Genomic DNA, 19,858 nt, shown 5'->3' on the forward strand with positions numbered 1-19,858 from the left:
TTTCTGTGATGTTCGGTAGAATTGCCAGAGAAGTATATTTTCGCGTTTTGGGAGCTAAATTCACCGTTTTGTGGCCACCAGGTCTCACTTATTCCGAGTATATCGATGTTTAATCTATTCATTTCCGCTATGGTGTTGGCTAGTTTTCCTGCTTCATAGAGACTCCTTATATTCCATGTTGCAATGTTTAAATGTTGTTTTTTACCTCCGGGGATTCTTAGCACCCTTGTATTGCCGGAGACTAAGGGCCGTGTATTTGTTTCATCACTCATATTTTTTTTTCATTTCATACATTTTTTCAATTTTTTTTAATCGATTTGTGCATGATCTTTTTTATACTTCAATGAATTAAACGTTAGTTTAGTGATTAATAGGCAAAAGTTCATTCATTCCCGCTACAGGAAATCGTTTTTTCAGAAAAAATTTCAAAAAATCATAACCCTAATATACACTAGTTACCAATCTTTGCCTTCTGCCACAAAAACAACATCCTAATATGCATAGCATAATGGCAAAACAGATAGGTCATAACAACTCAATTCGAAAGAGAATTAATTAAATAAATATCTCTATAAATTATCTTCGCCTTAATAATGCAAAAATAAAAAAGTGGCACATTTCATTTAAAGTTAGTTCATAAGCATAAACATACACGATATGCTTAATCGCTTGCTTAAACCCGGTTCAAAAATCGGTTTTAATATCGGAATTTCAAGTTCAAAAAATTAAGTAACCGGATCTATCCTCCAAGAACATATATTATTAACGTGTTAATGAGAGCTATTTATGGTAAATATTTCAAATGTACCCTAGATGACTACATAACCAATGCCGAATATACAGAAAAACAACGAGTAGGTTTTTTCTAAATAAGAGCCGGATAACGATTAGTTTTCTTTCTGAGCAACATTTTTGTAGAATATGTGGATGTTGCAAAATCTTATATTGTGGTGCTTTTACTACGGTTCAAGAATAAAAGGACTTGGAAGCAATTGAGTTAGAAGAATGAAATGTTCTACAAATCGATCGATCAGACATAAGACATGTAAACTCAAAACGAAGCTACAAAAACGCCAAATAGAGATATAAATCTATTTTATCAAGCATAATAGCCAAAACTCAGTAATTTGACCTATGACGAAAATGTCCGTTTGGGTTCTTAATGTACTCACCAAAGTCTTACATCTCAAAAGAAGTTTTCCACCGCACAAAACCTTATTGCGCAGTGTAACCTTACAGTGTCACATTCTTTTTACGCTCTGACAATGACATTTAATTATTAAATTTTCCTCCTGGTAAATATGTTTTTATGCCAAAAAAGGCCTTCTAGAGGTTGAATTGGCCCTTATACGAAGGTAAAAGCATAAAAACTACATAAGTCTCTTATTTTCTTAAGTGCTAAAGTATAAGTACAATTGTGAAGAAAAATCGCAACAAAAATGTTATCGCCCATATCAAAATGAAAAAAATGGGACTATAAATAATATACCAACAAAAACCAACAAAAAAAGGTGATAAGATAACACTTCGGATGATGCCGATTAAATTTAATAGAATAAGTTTGTGCTTTTTGTAGAGAATTGAATGTATGTATGTATATGTACATGCAAACATCTTTTAAATATATGCATACATTTAATCGAATCTCTATAACAGTCCCATAAGAAAAACTATAATAAAAATATGTCTAAAAATGGTCATTGAATTTTATTAAAAAATTCAATAATTAAAAGTTAGTGATATTATTTTAATGTTTATAAAAAATAGCAAACATCTTTTAGTAATAATTAATTTATTGTTATTTGTTTTTTGTTTGTTTAGAACATCAATTTTACAACTTTGCATATGTCGATTCATGAACTACCATATGTTTCTGAATGTCTTTCAGTTTTTGACAACCAGCCAAAGTCATTGTTACTTCAAAGTCCCTCTTGAGCACCTTTAACATTTCCTTCACACCAGCTGAGCCACCGCAACCAAGTCCCCATATTGCTGGACGACCTACGAATACCATTTTGGCACCCAAAGCTAAAGCTTTAAATACGTCATTACCATGACGTACCCCACCGTCCATCATCACAACCATATCATCTCCGACAGCTTTAACGATTTCAGGCAGGGCTTCAATGCTAGCCGGTACATAATCAACTTGTCGAGCACCGTGATTAGATACAATAAGACCAGCACAGCCAAACTCACGAGCTAGTACGGCATCTTCTGCTGTTAGGACACCCTTAACAATAATCGGCAGATATGTACTCTTCACCAGCCATTGAACATCTTTCCAGGTGAGCGTGGCATCAAATTGACTTGCAACATATTCATTTATACCGGATGTACCTTCCTCGCTGTGGACACCGTCGGATTGAGAAGAACGTGTATCAAAGTTGGCCAAACGCAAATGTGATGGTAAACTAAAGTTATTTCGAACATCAGCCCAACGTTGACCAAAGATTGGGGCATCAATGGTAAGAACAACTGCCTTGAAGTTGGCCTTTTCAATACGTCGTAAAATTCGTTCAGTTAGAGAACTAAAAGATAATTATTTACGTATATTTTTTATATTATTTACGTATAATTTCCTAATGGATTACAAAAATGTAAATATATAAAGTACTTAAACTCACCGATCTTTGTAGACGTAGAGTTGAAACCATTTACAAGTATCAGGGGCAGCTTGTGCTACCTCTTCAATAGACATTGTCGAAAGGGTGCTTTGAATGAAAATAGTACCCATTTCACCAGCTGCTTTCGCATTTCCACCCTCGCCATCACTATGAGCCATTTTTTGCATGGCTGTAGGAGCAATTCCAACGGGCCATTTTAGCTGATAGCCAAGAATATTGCAGGTAGTATCCAAATTTGAAACATCTCTTAAGCAGCGGGGCCGAATTCTTAGCCTGGAAATATTTGAACGAATATTAATAAACATACAAAAGTATATTTACATTAAGGTAGAAATAAATCACCCCTGTCTCTTGGGGATTTTTGTGGGAAATATGATATACACATTGTATATTACATTATATGCCAGATGATCATTCCCCTCTTACCTGCGAAATGCCTCACGATTCAAGTTCAATGAAAATTCTTCACCGGCCCCACTACGATAATAATCTAGCGCCTTCTTATCTATGATCTTCTGGGCCTCTTCTTCAAAATCAGTTACACAAACGTAGGGAGGAGCCATATTTTCTAAGACAAACTATTCTTGTTGACGCCAAAATAAAGACTGAACAATGATTTTGATGTGAGGGCAGATCATCTATTCAACCCAACGAGAAGAGATAATTGCAGAAATTTTTATAAATTATTTTTGCGCTTCTTATCGCTTAAAGTCAATAAACAAAATAATATAACTGTACGATTTTGTTAGTGTTAGAACTATTTGTTTGGAGACTTTTAAACGCTAATTTTATACAGGGCGATTCACATAATAAATACAATTCATTAACATGAAACCGTTATAAAGAAAAATTTTAAATGTAATTCGAAAATAAAATGTATTGTAACCAAGTGGTACAAATTGGACCAAGTGGTACAAATTGGACCAAGTGGTTCAAATTGGACCAAGTGGTTCAAATTGTACCCCCAGTGGTACAAATTGGACCAAGTGGTACAAATTGGACCAAGTGGTTCAAATTGTACCCCCAGTGGTACAAATTGGACCAAGTGGTACAAATTGGACCAAGTGGTTCAAATTGGACCAAGTGGTTCAAATTGTACCCCCAGAGGTACAAATTGGACCAAGTGGTACAAATTGGACCAAGTGGTTCAAATTGTACCCCCAGTGGTACAAATTGGACCAAGTGGTACAAATTGGACCAAGTGGTTCAAATTGGACCAAGTGGTTCAAATTGTACCCCCAGTGGTACAAATTGGACCAAGTGGTACAAATTGGACCAAGTGGTTCAAATTGTACCCCCAGTGGTACAAATTGGACCAAGTGGTACAAATTGGACCAAGTGGTTCAAATTGTACCCCCAGTGGTACAAATTGGACCCCAAGTGGTACACATTAGACCAAGTGGTTCAAATTGGACCAAGTGGTTCAAATTGTACCCCCAGAGGTACAAATTGGACCAAGTGGTACAAATTGGACCAAGTGGTTCAAATTGTACCCCCAGTGGTACAAATTGGACCAAGTGGTTCAAATTGGACCAAGTGGTTCAAATTGTACCCCCAGTGGTACAAATTGGACCAAGTGGTACAAATTGGACCAAGTGGTTCAAATTGTACCCCCAGTGGTACAAATTGGACCAAGTGGTACAAATTGGACCAAGTGGTTCAAATTGGACCAAGTGGTTCAAATTGTACCCCCAGAGGTACAAATTGGACCAAGTGGTTCAAATTGGACCAAGTGGTTCAAATTGTACCCCCAGTGGTACAAATTGGACCAAGTGGTACAAATTGGACCAAGTGGTTCAAATTGGACCAAGTGGTTCAAATTGTACCCCCAGTGGTACAAATTGGACCAAGTGGTACAAATTGGACCAAGTGGTTCAAATTGGACCAAGTGGTTCAAATTGGACCAAGTGGTTCAAATTGGACCAAGTGGTTCAAATTGTACCCCCAGTGGTACAAATTGGACCAAGTGGTACAAATTGGACCAAGTGGTTCAAATTGTACCCCCAGTGGTACAAATTGGACCAAGTGGTACAAATTGGACCAAGTGGTTCAAATTGTACCCCCAGTGGTACAAATTGGACCAAGTGGTACAAATTGGACCAAGTGGTTCAAATTGGACCAAGTGGTTGCTGTTGCCGACACCATTGCAAGAGGCTGTGGTTCGGGGTAGGACTTCTGTAGGTATCCCTTTTTTAATACAAACTCCTAAGACACTTTGAGCATAATATTGGCAGAAGAAAGAGATATGCCAGTGATGTTGCTAAACGAATAACCTGAAAGACAGAAGTAAAGCGTGCTGGATGTGAAGTCCATAAGAAAATCGAAATTTGCGAGCAATTTTGGTGCGCAATTCAAATTCCTAAGGATTTAAAATATGAATACAATAAATATATTAACAAAATAATAAGAATGGGTTCTAAAGAATTTATTTTTATTTGAAATGTATAGAAGTAGCGTATAATATGTGGTAAAAATTTCGATCGGAACTGATTTTTGCATTTCTAATATAACATAAAAAGTTTAAACGCGTTTTTCTCAAAATACAATTTTTGTAATCGGTGTCCACACTAGCTTCAAGACGAATGAACGTATATGTGAATATTTTTTGGGCTTACATCAAAATCTTGTCTTAAAACGAGGGAATTTTTTATAGGAGGCGTTACATTAAGCGAAAAGAAATTGTGGTTTTCATATAACATTACATTATTAAAAAATATTTAGATTTAAAAACTATTATTATATTATTATTATTATTATTATATTAATATTATTATATACCAATCTAGTTTAATGGACTCCTGTCGTTTGTATGAAAAACTACGTATAGGAAATTTCACACGTTACTTTGTATGACGTTACTCATACTTTTTTGAACAAGGACAGTGAGCTATGAACTAGATTGCCCAACTCTATTACTAAGCAACAGTTCCGATAGATATTTGACCACCTACACCAACTTTAAAGTAAAAGTTCAACTGACTTCCGACTTTTGTTTTGGAATAATCCTGCTTTGCTTAATAGTAAAAGTTTTACTATTTTTTCTCTCTAAAGTTCTTTTCGGATTTCTATCGCTAAAATTATCCAACCATTGCGTATACGAGTATGAATAGACTTCTTTCACTCTGGGTCTCCCTCAGGTAAAAATCAATCGTGTCATTGCTAGAACGACTCAAATTCCGATAAGAACGTTGATCTAGCGGTTCTCTTTTATATCTCTGGGCCTCCTTTTCCAGATAACGATAATCCTACCTGACTTGCCTGGGGGTTCGGACATATCCATCAGATGGTGATTTGGGTGGTCTTGCCTATAGCATCCAAACAAGTATTATTGTTGTGTCGACGCACCGGCAGGATCTTGGTCTCCTCATGTAAATGGTCCACTGAAGACAAGAGGCGGCACCCTATAGCTGTTCTCAGGGCAGAATTCTGGCAGATTTGTAAGTTATCCCATTGCGTATCACTTACGTTAGAAAACCACGATGGCACCGCATAGCTTACCACAGACCGACCTATCGCGTTGTATATGGTTAACAAGGTTTCTTTATCCGCACCGGCTAGGGACCTGAGGACCTTGTTCCTGCTTCTGAACTTATCGCAGATAACTGTGGCATGCTCGGACGACCTACATATCCCAGCAAAATGTTCGATGCCAAGGATGCTATTGAATCATGAGTGCAAGTGATCTAGCATGTCATCTTTTTAGCATTTTCACTCATGAATTTTATAAGAGCGTGACCACCATAAGATGACATTCATTTTCGGATCTTAAGATGACATTCATTGTCGGATCCTAAGCATGTCAGTTTGACCAATGCTTTGACATGTCATTTTCACCAACCCTTTGGCATGACATTTTCATGTCTTGTTTGGAAAATGGAAAATTCTGTATTGAAATATGATTTTCATGACAAACCAAACTCTTTATTAATTCAAACTATTTCATGAAATAACTAGAACTAATTTATCAGCATATAGTTTACACCCAAATTTTCAATTTAATCACCGCCGCTGCACCGCAACAGAGTTTACTTCGTCCACTCTCAGCCATTGATTTTGTTTCAACTTACAAAAGCTTTTCTATTATCTTCTCATCACCAGTTCAAATACTCAAATACTTAAATACTCGACTCCCGGGTCATCCATATGTTTTAGCAGCACCATTGAAATTCCGTCAGGTCCAAGTGCTTTGGATCACTTTGTGCCACGGATAACATCTGCAACATCATTCATCGTAAATTGTGGCGGTTCTTCCTCGGCTGGAAGAGATCGCAAACGACGTAAAACACTTCTCTTCGACCGGTCGCTATCGGGGTGCTCGATAAATTTTCGGAAGAAATATCCCGCGCACCTCTTTGGATCTGTCACAGCCACGCAGTTAACCGTTGTTCACAATTTATTACAACCAGCTCCAATCTATTGACTTCAACTGTCAGTTCTCTGACTAGGGTTCATGCGGCAAAGCTCATCACGCTCATTGGCTAATCCCGTCGCCTCTGCTGGGAAATTAGGTCTTATTTCAGGTATTCGACCATCAGGAATATAGCGATCGGTTGCAGCAGTGATGAGTAGACATCGGATTTTGCATATTTGCATATTTTTTAATATTAAAGATACGAAGATTCTGATTGGACCAAAATTCGTTTCAAAGAAATCTAAATTCAATGGCAGGGTCATATTTCGTATTTATTTTGCATATTTGCATATTTTGCATATGCACAAAATATGCAAAAAATATGCAAAATATGCAAAAAATATGCAAAATATGCAAAAAATATGCAAAATATGCAAAAAATATGCAAAATATGCAAAAAATATGCAGAATATGCAAAAAATATGCAAAATATGCAAACAGATTTTGGCCGAAAATCTTCATAAAAGTCGTAAAATTTTCATTTAAAGTTGGAAAAACCATCAAAAAATACATAACAGTGTTCTAAACTAAGACTGTTGGCCGTATAACGTCGATTTTTTCAGCAAATTAATTTGTTATTGAGACCATTTACGACAGTGTGGTGTAGGGTATAAAAATATGGTATCGTATTACCATTTTTTTTATTATTAAACTATGTAAAAATATTAAATTTGATAAAATATCAAACGTTTTATGTAAAATTCAATATTTTCTATGTCTTAATTTGTAGCATTGGGCTGGTTTTAACTCAAAGGACCAAACCGATCTCGGATTTTTTAGCCGGGGAGCCGTCTAAACCTTTTAGTGTTGTTAGATTTTAAGGTTGCCAAAGTTTGAGCACAATTGGAATATGTTAGCACGTGCTACTGGGGCCTCGAAGTTATGAAAATCTAGAATTTTTGCAATTTGGCGACTTCGACGACCGATATATGTGGAACGGTTAAAGCTATTTGCCCGTATTATGCATTCAATTGAATGCCATTCTGTTCTTAAAATTTCTCGCTGAACAACAAAGTACGTAAGTGTTACTGAATTTGAGATAATAAAGTCAATGTCCCGAAAAAGGCCTTAGGGCAAAAATGGAGTCTATTAAAAAAAAATTTTTTTCTTCCTATATTATCAATATTTGGGAATGAAAAACGAATATATTTTACTTTATTTGAAAATGTTGCCTATTAGGGCGAAGATCTATTTTAGTTTTAATTAATTTCTCGTTGGAGTCGAGCTTAATGACCGATTATGTTTGCAAGTGAAAAAGGAAAGCCGAAGATTCGAACCCACACAACCACCATTATGTCACATGTTTTGCCTTTTGTAAAGACTCATCAGACATATCGGCCGTGAAATGGCTTCGCTATCCATCAAACATTTCCTTTTTCAAATGCAATTTTATTTTTACAAAGATGGACATTTGTACATTCCAAGGTACATTTTATAGAAGGTGTATTCTTACTTTTTTTGTCAATTTAGTTTTCAAAATGTAATAGGGTCTACTCATGAAATTTGAAACTTCGATATTGGCTACCATAAAATACTCCTTTTCATCGTAAACGTGTAATAACAATGACCAACGATAGTTCTGAATGCTTTATATTTACATTGTCATTCAAATTTGTTCTATTTTGGAGGATTTTCAAAATGTATTTATGTTTGTCCTGAGGAAATTTTTGGAACGACCCTATTATTCAATATTTTCTTTGACAATTAATTTTCAATACCAACAATGTTGTTTTTGTAAATTTGTTAGTTGTTGTAATTCATGCACATACCTTCTATAAATTTACCTTGGTACATTCATTGTATTGCTTCAATGACAAACGCTTACATTTTGTTCATACATATTTAAATTTACATAAGGGACTGACATAATGTGTTTTTGGAGCCATCTGGGTACATATGACAACTTCTTGATGAACTCAACTGCTTGCTATGTCGCTCACAGTTTTCAAGTTGTTTACCATCCTTTACCCCTCCTGGTAATTGATGTTCAGTGCTCAAGATGCAGGAAATTCGGAGTTAAAGTTTAATCTCTTGAACAACAACAAAGGTCTCACTGGTAATTATGCCTGGTAAACCTTTTTCTAGGAATTTTGGCATTTGATTTTTGTAAGTTTGGATCGAATATTTCTGGAGAAATTTCGATCTTTGTTTGTAAAGATTTTTGTCGTCTTTTGAATCTTTACGGTGTTTTGCACTATCAGATCAAGCAATGCCAGGCCTATAAGTTCAGAACTAAGGTACCACATATGATTTATCATTTTATTATTTCCTTTATCTGATATTTGTCTGTGAATGCCTTCCGTAGTAAGTAAATCTTCAATGCGGTTTAGGTCTTGTTTTGGACCTAAAAAATATTTCTGAATATCGTTTTCACTATTATTTTTTTGTGTTAAACTCAATCTATTGTCTCCATTTCTTTTCAACCTATTGAGAATGTTTATTGGGTAAACATCCTATATTATATCTATATAAACATTATCTTGTTCATTATACGTTTTGTAAAATCAATAACCCAAACTCTCACTTATAACACTCAGTTGCTCTCGTGTGGGATACCAAATAAATAAATAAAATAGAAAAAACATTCTGGGGGCGTTAAACCAGTCTCGAACGATTTAAACGCAAGGTGCTTTTACGGCCTCTTATTCTTGGAAAGTGAGCTGTAGTTTTAAAACACTCTCGCCTACTTCGAGCTTGGATTTGTCAATCGCAGGCTATTCTTATAGAAATCGTGCTTCCAAACTTGCAGTCAAAAATTCCTCTCAACAATTTTTCTAACAAGTTTGTACAGTGGTACAGAAGCTCTCGACCTAATATCTGTCCATTATTCTAGGCATCTGTACACTGCTAGTTCTTGTTTCTCCCATGAGCTACTGTCAGTTTCAACGCCTAGGAGTTGTTCTTTACCTCCATGTGATTCCAGAACAGCAGCCCGTTTTTGCTTCTCTGTTTTGAGAACATCTGGTAATAGTTTTCCATGCCAGTGCACGCAAATAGTCTCGTTCCTTAAAGCTGTTGCGTGTATTTTTCACGGTTTATGCTCCGCTGTTTACGGATAAAGCTTCTAGAGATCTTATATTTGTAGGGATCCGCTCCGATAGCTCCTACTGTAGCCAAAATGATACTAGTAACGTTCCTATACACCTTACAGGGGTCAAGCACCAATGACAATTTCATAGTTACGATTTTCTTGAAGCCACGCTTGATTGTTTTCGGGACAGATGGTGTTACGTGTACCTACTTTCGGCTTGGGGGATTTGTCACCTGGACACCGGCTAACATAGTCTTTTTCTCTAGGGTGTAAGTCCCAACCCTGTTCCCAACCTTAGGCACGCAACAAGAAATAAACAAAGTGACTTCAAACACATAACAAAAAAACTACAACAAAATCCATCATCATCACCTGGAATCCTGCACCTGATGGCTTCTAATTTGCCCACCCAACCTTGGTCACAACTTCCTCCTCTTGTCTTATGTGACCCCTCAACCCGCCCACATCTCACCACTTACCTCGTCTTCAATCCTCCATCATAAAAAAAATCTAGCACATCATCATTTCAAGTATATCGTTATAGATTCAAATCATATTTATTCTTAATTTTACTAACACTAACACATTAATTACTAACAAGAATACATTCACATAAAAAAATTGATATCAAAATATAATTAAATTTAAACTATTTAAATGAAGTGAAAATTATAATAATAAAGAAAATCAAATAAAAAATATCAAAAATTATGTTTTTTAATTCTCATACACAATGAGTGATTTTCAAATGTAACGGCTAATAGCCAAATCAGCGAAAGGTCTCGTGACCAAAAATTCAAAAACAAATGTTTCTTTTTGTGTCAAACTAAAAAGTTAAACAAAATGTGATTTAACGAATCACAAAATTAACTGAATACAACATTCAAAAAGAGAGCGCAAATAATATGCTTTACTACAATAAGATTATATTTTTTTGCATTTTTTAACGAACCACCCTAATATCCTCTAAAAGAGCTCTTTTTCTGAGTGAATCAAGGGGCTAACAAAAATTCAAATCTTAGCAACTGGCTCTATTTTTGAAAGTTGAAAACTCACAGAATCTTGACGGACACCAAAAACAAACATAAAATATCAAATAAATGTAAATACGAATAAAGTCAAATAAGGGTAATATAAATAAAAAAGGTAAGTAAAATGAATAAAAATACTAATATAAATATATATGTCAAAAAAAAACAAGGTGAGTATGTAGGTATCAATTTTTGCAGTCTAATAGTCATCAGCCACTATTTCAATCCTTTGTTGATGGTAAATGTGATACAATTATACGATTTTGTTAATTTCTTCTCGTTTCAGGTTTTCCTTAGGATTATTGATCATTGCCGGCTGATGAAGATGTTTCGTGGAATATCCAATAATTGGTTTTTGGGACACAAATAACAAAAAGCTTTTGGCTGAGCTTCTCGTCCAATTCTGAACATCTATATGTCCAGGAAAAAAAATTTCAATGGTGCTGAACTTTGGATTTGTGGAATCTATTAGTGATGTTGTGGCGATTGCTCCCTAGATGGCATTAGGGCAGCCAGATAATCTAGTCTAATAGGTAACACTGTCCTACCTTTGTTTAAGGGTTCTGTCCTGGATTATGTAGTTGTGTTTTTTTTTCCTCCAGGTTGTCATCAACACGCCAGCGGATTCGGCCAGCCTTTAAAATACCCGCTGGATTCTATCGAATTTTTCGTGTCGTCTATTCACCCTTACACCACAATCTATTGATTCCACTTGTTGCCTCTTTGTTTAGTTTGATAATTAACTATTACTTCACAGATTTCAATCAGTCTTTCTTCAACTAAAAATCGTCTTCACTGTTTTAATTATACATTTAAACTTTTCACTGCGAAAACTATAGAGGTTTCCTCACTCAGCACCATTTACTAAACTCAGTTTTTCCCCCAAAACACTCTCTTTTATAACCTACGATAAGAGCAATGGCAGCATTCCAGCAATCGACATTTTGGCGAGATCACTTCAGGCTATCCCTTTTTTAAAATTGATCTATAATTTGTCCCTTTCTATAATCTCTCACGGGTACCTCTGACTCATCAATTATTTTTAAGAGTGTAAACCACATCCTACGTCATAAGTAAGAGAGGGCCCCCACTGTGTCGGTAGTACTGTCCCAAATATTGCAGTGGAATGATAACCCCAGTGGTTTTGGTAGTTCCACCCCCAGAATACATTTGAACCAAAACAAAGAAAAACACAAAAGGAAGCAGATAAAATAAAAAGACGCGGCCGGTGGTAAGTTGTATCGTTCCAGTTTTTTGTTAATTATTATTTTATTAATAATTATTTTTCTTTCTCTTTTCAGATTTTCGTTCACGGCATGTGGAAGGACGCAGGAGTCATCAAGATATCGGGAATAATGTGTTTTCCATTGTACCAAATATATTTTGATGACTTCTCCATTTGTCCACATGTTGCGAACATTTTCTGGGTTAGCCTTCGATGGTGAAGAAGGTTAACCTGGCTTCCATGGGTGCATTCCACAAGCAACTAGGAACACCCCAACGAATCAAATAACCAAAGGAAAACATTCTGCCCCTCCGCAACAGGCATTTGGACACGGCTAGCCATAGTCGCTATGGTTACCCCTTTTTTAGTGTCCAGATGTCTCGGAGAGGGCACTTGGACATGGCTAAGCATAGTTCGTACTATGTTTACCCCCTTTATAGTGTCCAGGTGTCTACAGATGTTAATTTATCCCCCCACATTTATGAACAATTGATAAAGCATGGTTTTGGAGACCGCCATGGAGGCAAAAAGGTCTCGCCTAAAGTCCTTTCCACGCAAAATTTTTTTTTGTGTACAGGGCTGGACTTAGGTTTCTGTCGGGCCCCGCAACAAAACTCCAGCACTGACTAAATATGACGACAGTGATGGTGTGCGTGGGCCTAGATGGTTCTTGCGGTTGGTATATGTCGGGTCCCACGTGGGGAACTCCCACACCCTGAGATACAGCCGGGCAATTAGGGAAGTATACCTGAGATATCATAAGCTTATGTCCTGTTACTTTGTGCAATTTTGTCTTATTTCAGGAGGTTTGGAGACATGGACTTATTGCAATTGGTTTTCATCCTCGGATCTACATCTAAGGGAGGGTTTACTGACAGAAGGACTTAAAAGGGGTGAGTTGAAACTATGGGCGTGAAAAAATGTATTTATAATTATTGGTATGAAAAAACCGGGGTATACTCTGAAGTAAAAAAATAGATAAGTGTAGAATTAAATAGGTGTATAATTACGGTGAGGTATAATTGGGACAAAATGAACAGGCAGGTGTATAATTATGGTGTATAATTGGGACAGCACGAACAGGCAGGTGTATAATTGCGGTAGCGTATAATCAAAGGAGTGTATAATTGGGACAATACGAACATGAAACTGGCAGGTACATAATATATCACAGATTGAAAAAGTCATTTTATTGCACTATAAAGTTTAACTTAATACTATTAGGACATCACATACATAAATGCTTAATCCTAATAATATCACAGTTTAATCTCTATATTGCACATATTATGACTTAATGTCTTTCACGTGATAGATTCCAATAGGTGTTCCATTTAAGTTTTCCAGTTCGTACATGTTCTCTCCGACGGGCTTAACAATCCGACATTTTACGAACTTTTTGCAAAATTTCGAGTTCACATTTTTAGAAAAGTCAGATTGGACTATGTTTCGGCGATAAACCTCTTGTCCTGGCCTGAATTTTACAACTCTGGCCCTCCTGTTATACCTTTCGGCACTCCTTGAGTATGCCTTATGCAGATTTTCTTTTATTTTGCTTCTCAGTAACTCTAGGCTGTCAGGCCTCTGCACATTTTTCAGCTCGTGATCCGTCATCGACATAAGTTTCCGGGCCAGATGGTAATCTTGGCCACTGGAAAACATATGGAATCCGAACAAAGCGAAAAATGGCGTAACCCCGGTTGCAGAGTGGACTGAGTTACGTAAGGCGCACTCAATCTCAGAAAGATACATATCCCAATCGCGTTGGTCTTCCTCCAGATATGTCCTTATCGCGGTGATAACTGACTGATTCACCCGCTCCGACGCGTTGGACTGCGGGGAATAGAATGCCGTCTTTAAATGTGTGATTTTATAGTTGCTGATCATTTCATCAAAAGCTTTCGATGTAAATTGGGCCCCATTGTCGCTATGGACGATTTCGGGGACACCAAACTTGTGAAAAATCTCATCCACCATAAATTTTATTACATTCATAGTAGTGGCCTCTCTCATTGCCTTTAAAAATGTAAATTTGGTAAAATGATCAACAACTATAAACACATACGCATTTCCTTTCATCGACCTAGGGTATTTCCCTAGGAAGTCGATATATAATTTTTGAAAAGGGCGATCAGTTATCACCTCTTTTCCTATTTGGGGCATTAAATTCTGGTTGCTTGACTTAACCTCTTTGCATATTTGGCAGTTTCTTACATATTGTCTGATTTGAGTGGTCATATTCGGCCAGTAAAAGAATCTTCTAACTTTTTCAAGGGTTTTAGTTATTCCTCCGTGGCAAGATGTTGGGGATTTATGACTTCGGTCTATGATCTCGTGGGTGATACCACTTGGAATCCACAACTTCCAACTTAAATCTTCATCTAATTCCTGATTAGGCAAATACTTTTTAAAAATGAGCCCATTTTCGACCTTGAGATCAGGTAATCTTTCAGAGTTCTCTTGTATATTTTTAATTAAATCTAAATACTCTTCGCTTTCGAACTCAACTGTTTCAAAATCTAAATACTCATTCATATTCAATTCCTCGATGCGCTCTTCTGTAGGAGCTCTGGACAGCATATCTGCTACCACATTCTCAGAACCCTTTCGATGCTTTATATCAAAATTATATGGTTGCAGTTGCAGAGACCAGCGGGCTAACCGACCACTCAGATCTTTCAAGGACATCAACCATTTCAATGATGCGTGGTCGGTGATTACCGTAAACGGCATCATTTCCACGTATGGCCTAAACCTCTTAATCGCCATGACTGCAGCCAAGCATTCCTTCTCGGTCACGCTATAATTGCGTTGACACGAGTTCAGCTTTTGCGAGTAAAACGCTATAGGGTGTTCTTCCTGAACGTCATTGAGTTGGTATAGAACGGCCCCTATGCCATACTCGGAGGCATCGCATTGAATGTAAAAATGCCTTGAAAAATCTGGGTGGCGGAGTACGGGTGCTGAAGTAAGGGCCTTTTTCAGACCCTCAAATGAATTAATAGCTGCCTCACTGATTTCGAACTTCTTGCTTTTTTTAAGGGTATCTGTTAAAGGAGCCGATAGTGTCGCGAAGTCCTTGATGAACCGGCGGTACCAGCCCGCGGTTCCAAGGAAACTTCTAACCTCTCGAGGATTACGTGGTATCTTAATATTTCTAATTGCTTTGATTTTATCAGGATCTGTTTTCAACTGTCCTTGCCCAATGATAAAACCTAGATATTTCAATTCTTTGAAACAGAATTGGGACTTCTTCATACCGATTGTCAAATTTGCTTGTTTGAGACATAATGCTACTTCGTTCAGAAGTCTCAAATGCTCATCAAAATCGCTCGATATCACTAGCAGATCATCGAGGTAAATAAAAACATTTTCTTTCAATCTCTGAGGAATAACTTTATCCATTAATCTGCATAAGCGCTGCGCTGCGTTACAGAGCCCGAACGGCATTACCCTGAACTGGTATAATGGCCGTCCAGGAACTGTAAACGCAGTGCAGGCTTTGCTCTCTTCGTCGAGTTCTATTTGCCAAAAGGCGAACTTCAAATCGACGCTGCTAATGAAAAAAGTCTCGTCTATTCTACTAAGGATACCGTCGATGTTTTGAAGAGGGTACGCATCTTTGACAGTTAATTTATTTAATTTTCTCGCGTCCAAACAAAACCTATTTTTGCCCGGCTTCCTAACAACGGTGGTTCTATTACTCCACGGGCTTTCAGATTCTTCTATAACGTTTAGACGGAGCATTTTATCCACCTCTTCATAAACTATGGCTTGGACAGCTGGAGACATAGGATAATGGCGATCCTTAACAGGCTCAGCCCCTTCAATCAATTTGATTGTATGTTTTTCCAGCTTTGTTTTGCCAAGGCCCTTTTCTTCAAACGTGTCGAAGTTGCGTATAACCTCATCTAATTTCTGCTGTTGTTCCTTTGACAATTCGTGTGGGTTTAATTTATATGTGTCATCATCTACTAAGTCCTTTTGTATTTGTTCAATGTTTAGTTCATCTACGCCTATAATATTTGGTGCTAAGTTATAAGTTCGCCAAAAATCAATCCCTAAATATAGCTCCTGTTCCAAGTCTGGACAGAGGTAAAAATTTAGCTCCTGTTCTATGTCATTATATTTCATATTCAATTTGACTCTTCCCAAGATCCTATGCTGATGACCAGCGGCAGTTTGGACGGTGGAGAACATTGGTTTTGTCTCAGCTTGAATCAATTCAATGAATTCTCGACAACCTTTTCCTAATACACTGACAGAGGCCCCCGTGTCAAGTAAGCCAATTATCTTGACCCCCTGAATTTCCACCTCTGCATACACTCTTTTGTCGTCCTTACGATCGACTTTCGACAAAGATTCAACAATTAATTTCAGTTCTTTCTTCTTCTCTTTAAACTTTTCCCGTGTCCTGTGGATCTTGGAATCCTTAAACTGTTTATTTTCATTTCCCATTATTCTTTCACGGGCCTTTTCATAATTTTGCTTCCTAATATCCAATGGCAAATAATGTCTCAATTGAGTTTCAAAATGGTCAGTATTGACTTTAGAAAGGGTTTGTGATTTTATAGTTTTATTTTGATTTGAAAAGTTTTCTAATATTTTTGTTATTTTCAGGGGTTTTCCGCTGGACGTGGTCCCCCTTTGTTCTCCACGCCCCTGTTTCGGTTTCCCGACTGGCAAACATTGCATTTGGGAGTCTTGGTGCCTGGATTGCCGCATTTATAGCAAAACAGAGCTCGTTCTGCCGCATCGCAGTCACGAAATCCATGGCCAGACTTCAAACAGTTCCAACATGTAATATTGGGACTTTGTTTCCTTTGCATCTGAAACGCCTCAACATCTTCTACATTGCAACTATTTTGGTCACCTACATACGAATAATCGTTAAAATCAAAATTGACCTCATTAACTTGTCTTGTGGGGCGAGTTTGTGGAGCAAAAACCCTATTTTCACGTCTAAGGAAAGTTTTCTCGGCCTCGTTGCACTCAATTCTCAACTGTTCCACGGTGGACACTTGGATTGGGTACACTATTCGGCTTATACTTTCTCTTATATTCTTTTTCATGATTTTTACCATATCAGGTTCGTATATTGGCTGGAAGAGTTTTGCCCTAATCTGACCCATAACATGAAAATAGTTATCGATGGTCTCATTTGGCTGCTGCTTACGTTGAGCGAGTTCCGTCAATATCTCAACATTCGTTTTCGAACTCTGATATTGACTCAACAAACTTGATTTTAGGCATTCCCAATTATGTTCCCTATTGGTCTTCTGGAACAGCCAGTACCAGGACTCAGCACGTCCAGATAACAATAGAGGGAAATCCCTAATAATCTCAGACCAAGGAATACCATACTGTCTTTTAAAATATTCTAATCGATAGACAAATTCCTCTACTCCCAGCCCTGTCGAACTACCATCAAAACGTAACCCTAACTTGTTAATTCGAACACTAGTTCTGGTGTCAAATGGTGCTGAGTACCTCTCATGTGTTCCATGTTGCGGAATGGGAGGTCTAGTTGTTGGTTCTGGCTCCGGTGGAGTTTCCCTAGGAGGTATATGAGGAATTATAGCGTTGGCCATAGATGGGAGTTCTGAATTCGTGTTTCTGTTACACGATCCAGTTCCAACTGGGTTACCTGGTGGAGGTGCCTGAGGAACATTTGGCAATGTCGACGCACTATTACCACTAGTCGGTTGTGATGCTGAGTGGCGATTCGATCCAGAACTATTTCCTTCTACAGTTTTCTTAACGTTTTCTACCGCCTGATTATTCTCATTCATTACCCTAGTCAATTCGATTAACGATTTTTTTATTTCATCCATTTCTTCTTTCAGGTTAAGAATTTGGTTCTGAAGGAGATTATTCCCTACAACCTGGTCTCCCGGTGCGCCACCTGGCATTTCATTCATTTGCTGTCCGATTCTGCCCTGAAGGAAAACGGGTCCCAAGGAGTTCGTGATTGGCGAGTTGACATTTATAGTTCGGGATAAATCCCTAATCTGTCCATCCTCCGTGGGGTTATTCTCCGCCATTTCAAGGTCCGTATAATCCTTTTTCTTTTTATTTTCTATTATAATCGATCTATTTTTATCAAATTCTGTAGGTCTATCCCGTTTCCTATCTTTAGTCCTTGAACGAGTTCCTGCACTCATACCCTTTCAACACCTGCAGTTTGCAAATATAAACTATTATTTTTTCTGTATGAAAGTCAAGGATTTCAATTTCGTTTATCTAAACCCTTATTTATATCTCGTTAAATTTAAGTATTTTATAATATGTTTCTAATATATTTTCAGGAGGATTTTATCGACGAGGTGTGATGTGTACGGTATTATTTAGCTTTCACAAATGGTTTCCTACGATGATGATGGACAAAACAAAAACTAACTAAATTTGGAAACTAATAAAACACAATTTGTAACATGACTTGATACAAGTTCTTTACGACCATATCCTTCAATTCAACCTTGTCAGATACTACGTCCCTAGAACAGATCTAGAGCGGCTATCATCCTGTTAAATTGGCTCACAAACAAATTTCAAGCTGACACTAACATTTTTTTGTTCTATCCCAAAAACGTGGGTTACTACTACCTATAGGCTACTTAATTCCCGGTAGGATAATCCTCATTTCGGGTTTGCATAAGTCATTCCCGTCCCTTAGATGTGGTGTTCCAAAGTGTATCACCTCTCACAACATTCTGGCTCTCGTCCAGAATGGATAAGAAATAATATACTTGGTAAGACTCATCTTCGGTTGGAAAAGTTGGTCTATTGTATGAAAACTAATGGGCTATTTATTAGTGTTTCGATGACCTACACTAACGAATCAAAAACATTTAGATTTGGGCGCCATATTGTTACGTGTACCTACTTTCGGCTTGGGGGATTTGTCACCTGGACACCGGCTAACATAGTCTTTTTCTCTAGGGTGTAAGTCCCAACCCTGTTCCCAACCTTAGGCACGCAACAAGAAATAAACAAAGTGACTTCAAACACATAACAAAAAAACTACAACAAAATCCATCATCATCACCTGGAATCCTGCACCTGATGGCTTCTAATTTGCCCACCCAACCTTGGTCACAACTTCCTCCTCTTGTCTTATGTGACCCCTCAACCCGCCCACATCTCACCACTTACCTCGTCTTCAATCCTCCATCATAAAAAAAATCTAGCACATCATCATTTCAAGTATATCGTTATAGATTCAAATCATATTTATTCTTAATTTTACTAACACTAACACATTAATTACTAACAAGAATACATTCACATAAAAAAATTGATATCAAAATATAATTAAATTTAAACTATTTAAATGAAGTGAAAATTATAATAATAAAGAAAATCAAATAAAAAATATCAAAAATTATGTTTTTTAATTCTCATACACAATGAGTGATTTTCAAATGTAACGGCTAATAGCCAAATCAGCGAAAGGTCTCGTGACCAAAAATTCAAAAACAAATGTTTCTTTTTGTGTCAAACTAAAAAGTTAAACAAAATGTGATTTAACGA

At 37.1% G+C, this 19,858-nt stretch overlaps 1 protein-coding gene across 1 annotated transcript; it reads right to left on the reverse strand.

Annotated features, from left to right (window-relative positions):
* Positions 1-1,775: 1,775 nt before the first annotated feature.
* LOC141387646 (uncharacterized) lies at positions 1,776-3,284 on the reverse strand. Its single transcript, XM_073957601.1, has 3 exons — positions 3,054-3,284; positions 2,628-2,900; positions 1,776-2,531 (listed from the first exon to the last, which is right to left on the reverse strand). Exons 1-3 carry the CDS (start codon positions 3,188-3,190, stop codon positions 1,832-1,834), a joined length of 1,110 nt encoding a protein of 369 aa, XP_073813702.1. The 5' UTR covers positions 3,191-3,284; the 3' UTR covers positions 1,776-1,831.
* Positions 3,285-19,858: the final 16,574 nt, after the last annotated feature.

Source organism: Musca autumnalis, unplaced genomic scaffold (assembly GCF_047663935.1).
Source record: "Musca autumnalis isolate F117 unplaced genomic scaffold, ASM4766393v1 scaffold_5, whole genome shotgun sequence".
NCBI classification, from domain to species: Eukaryota; Metazoa; Arthropoda; class Insecta; order Diptera; family Muscidae; genus Musca; species Musca autumnalis.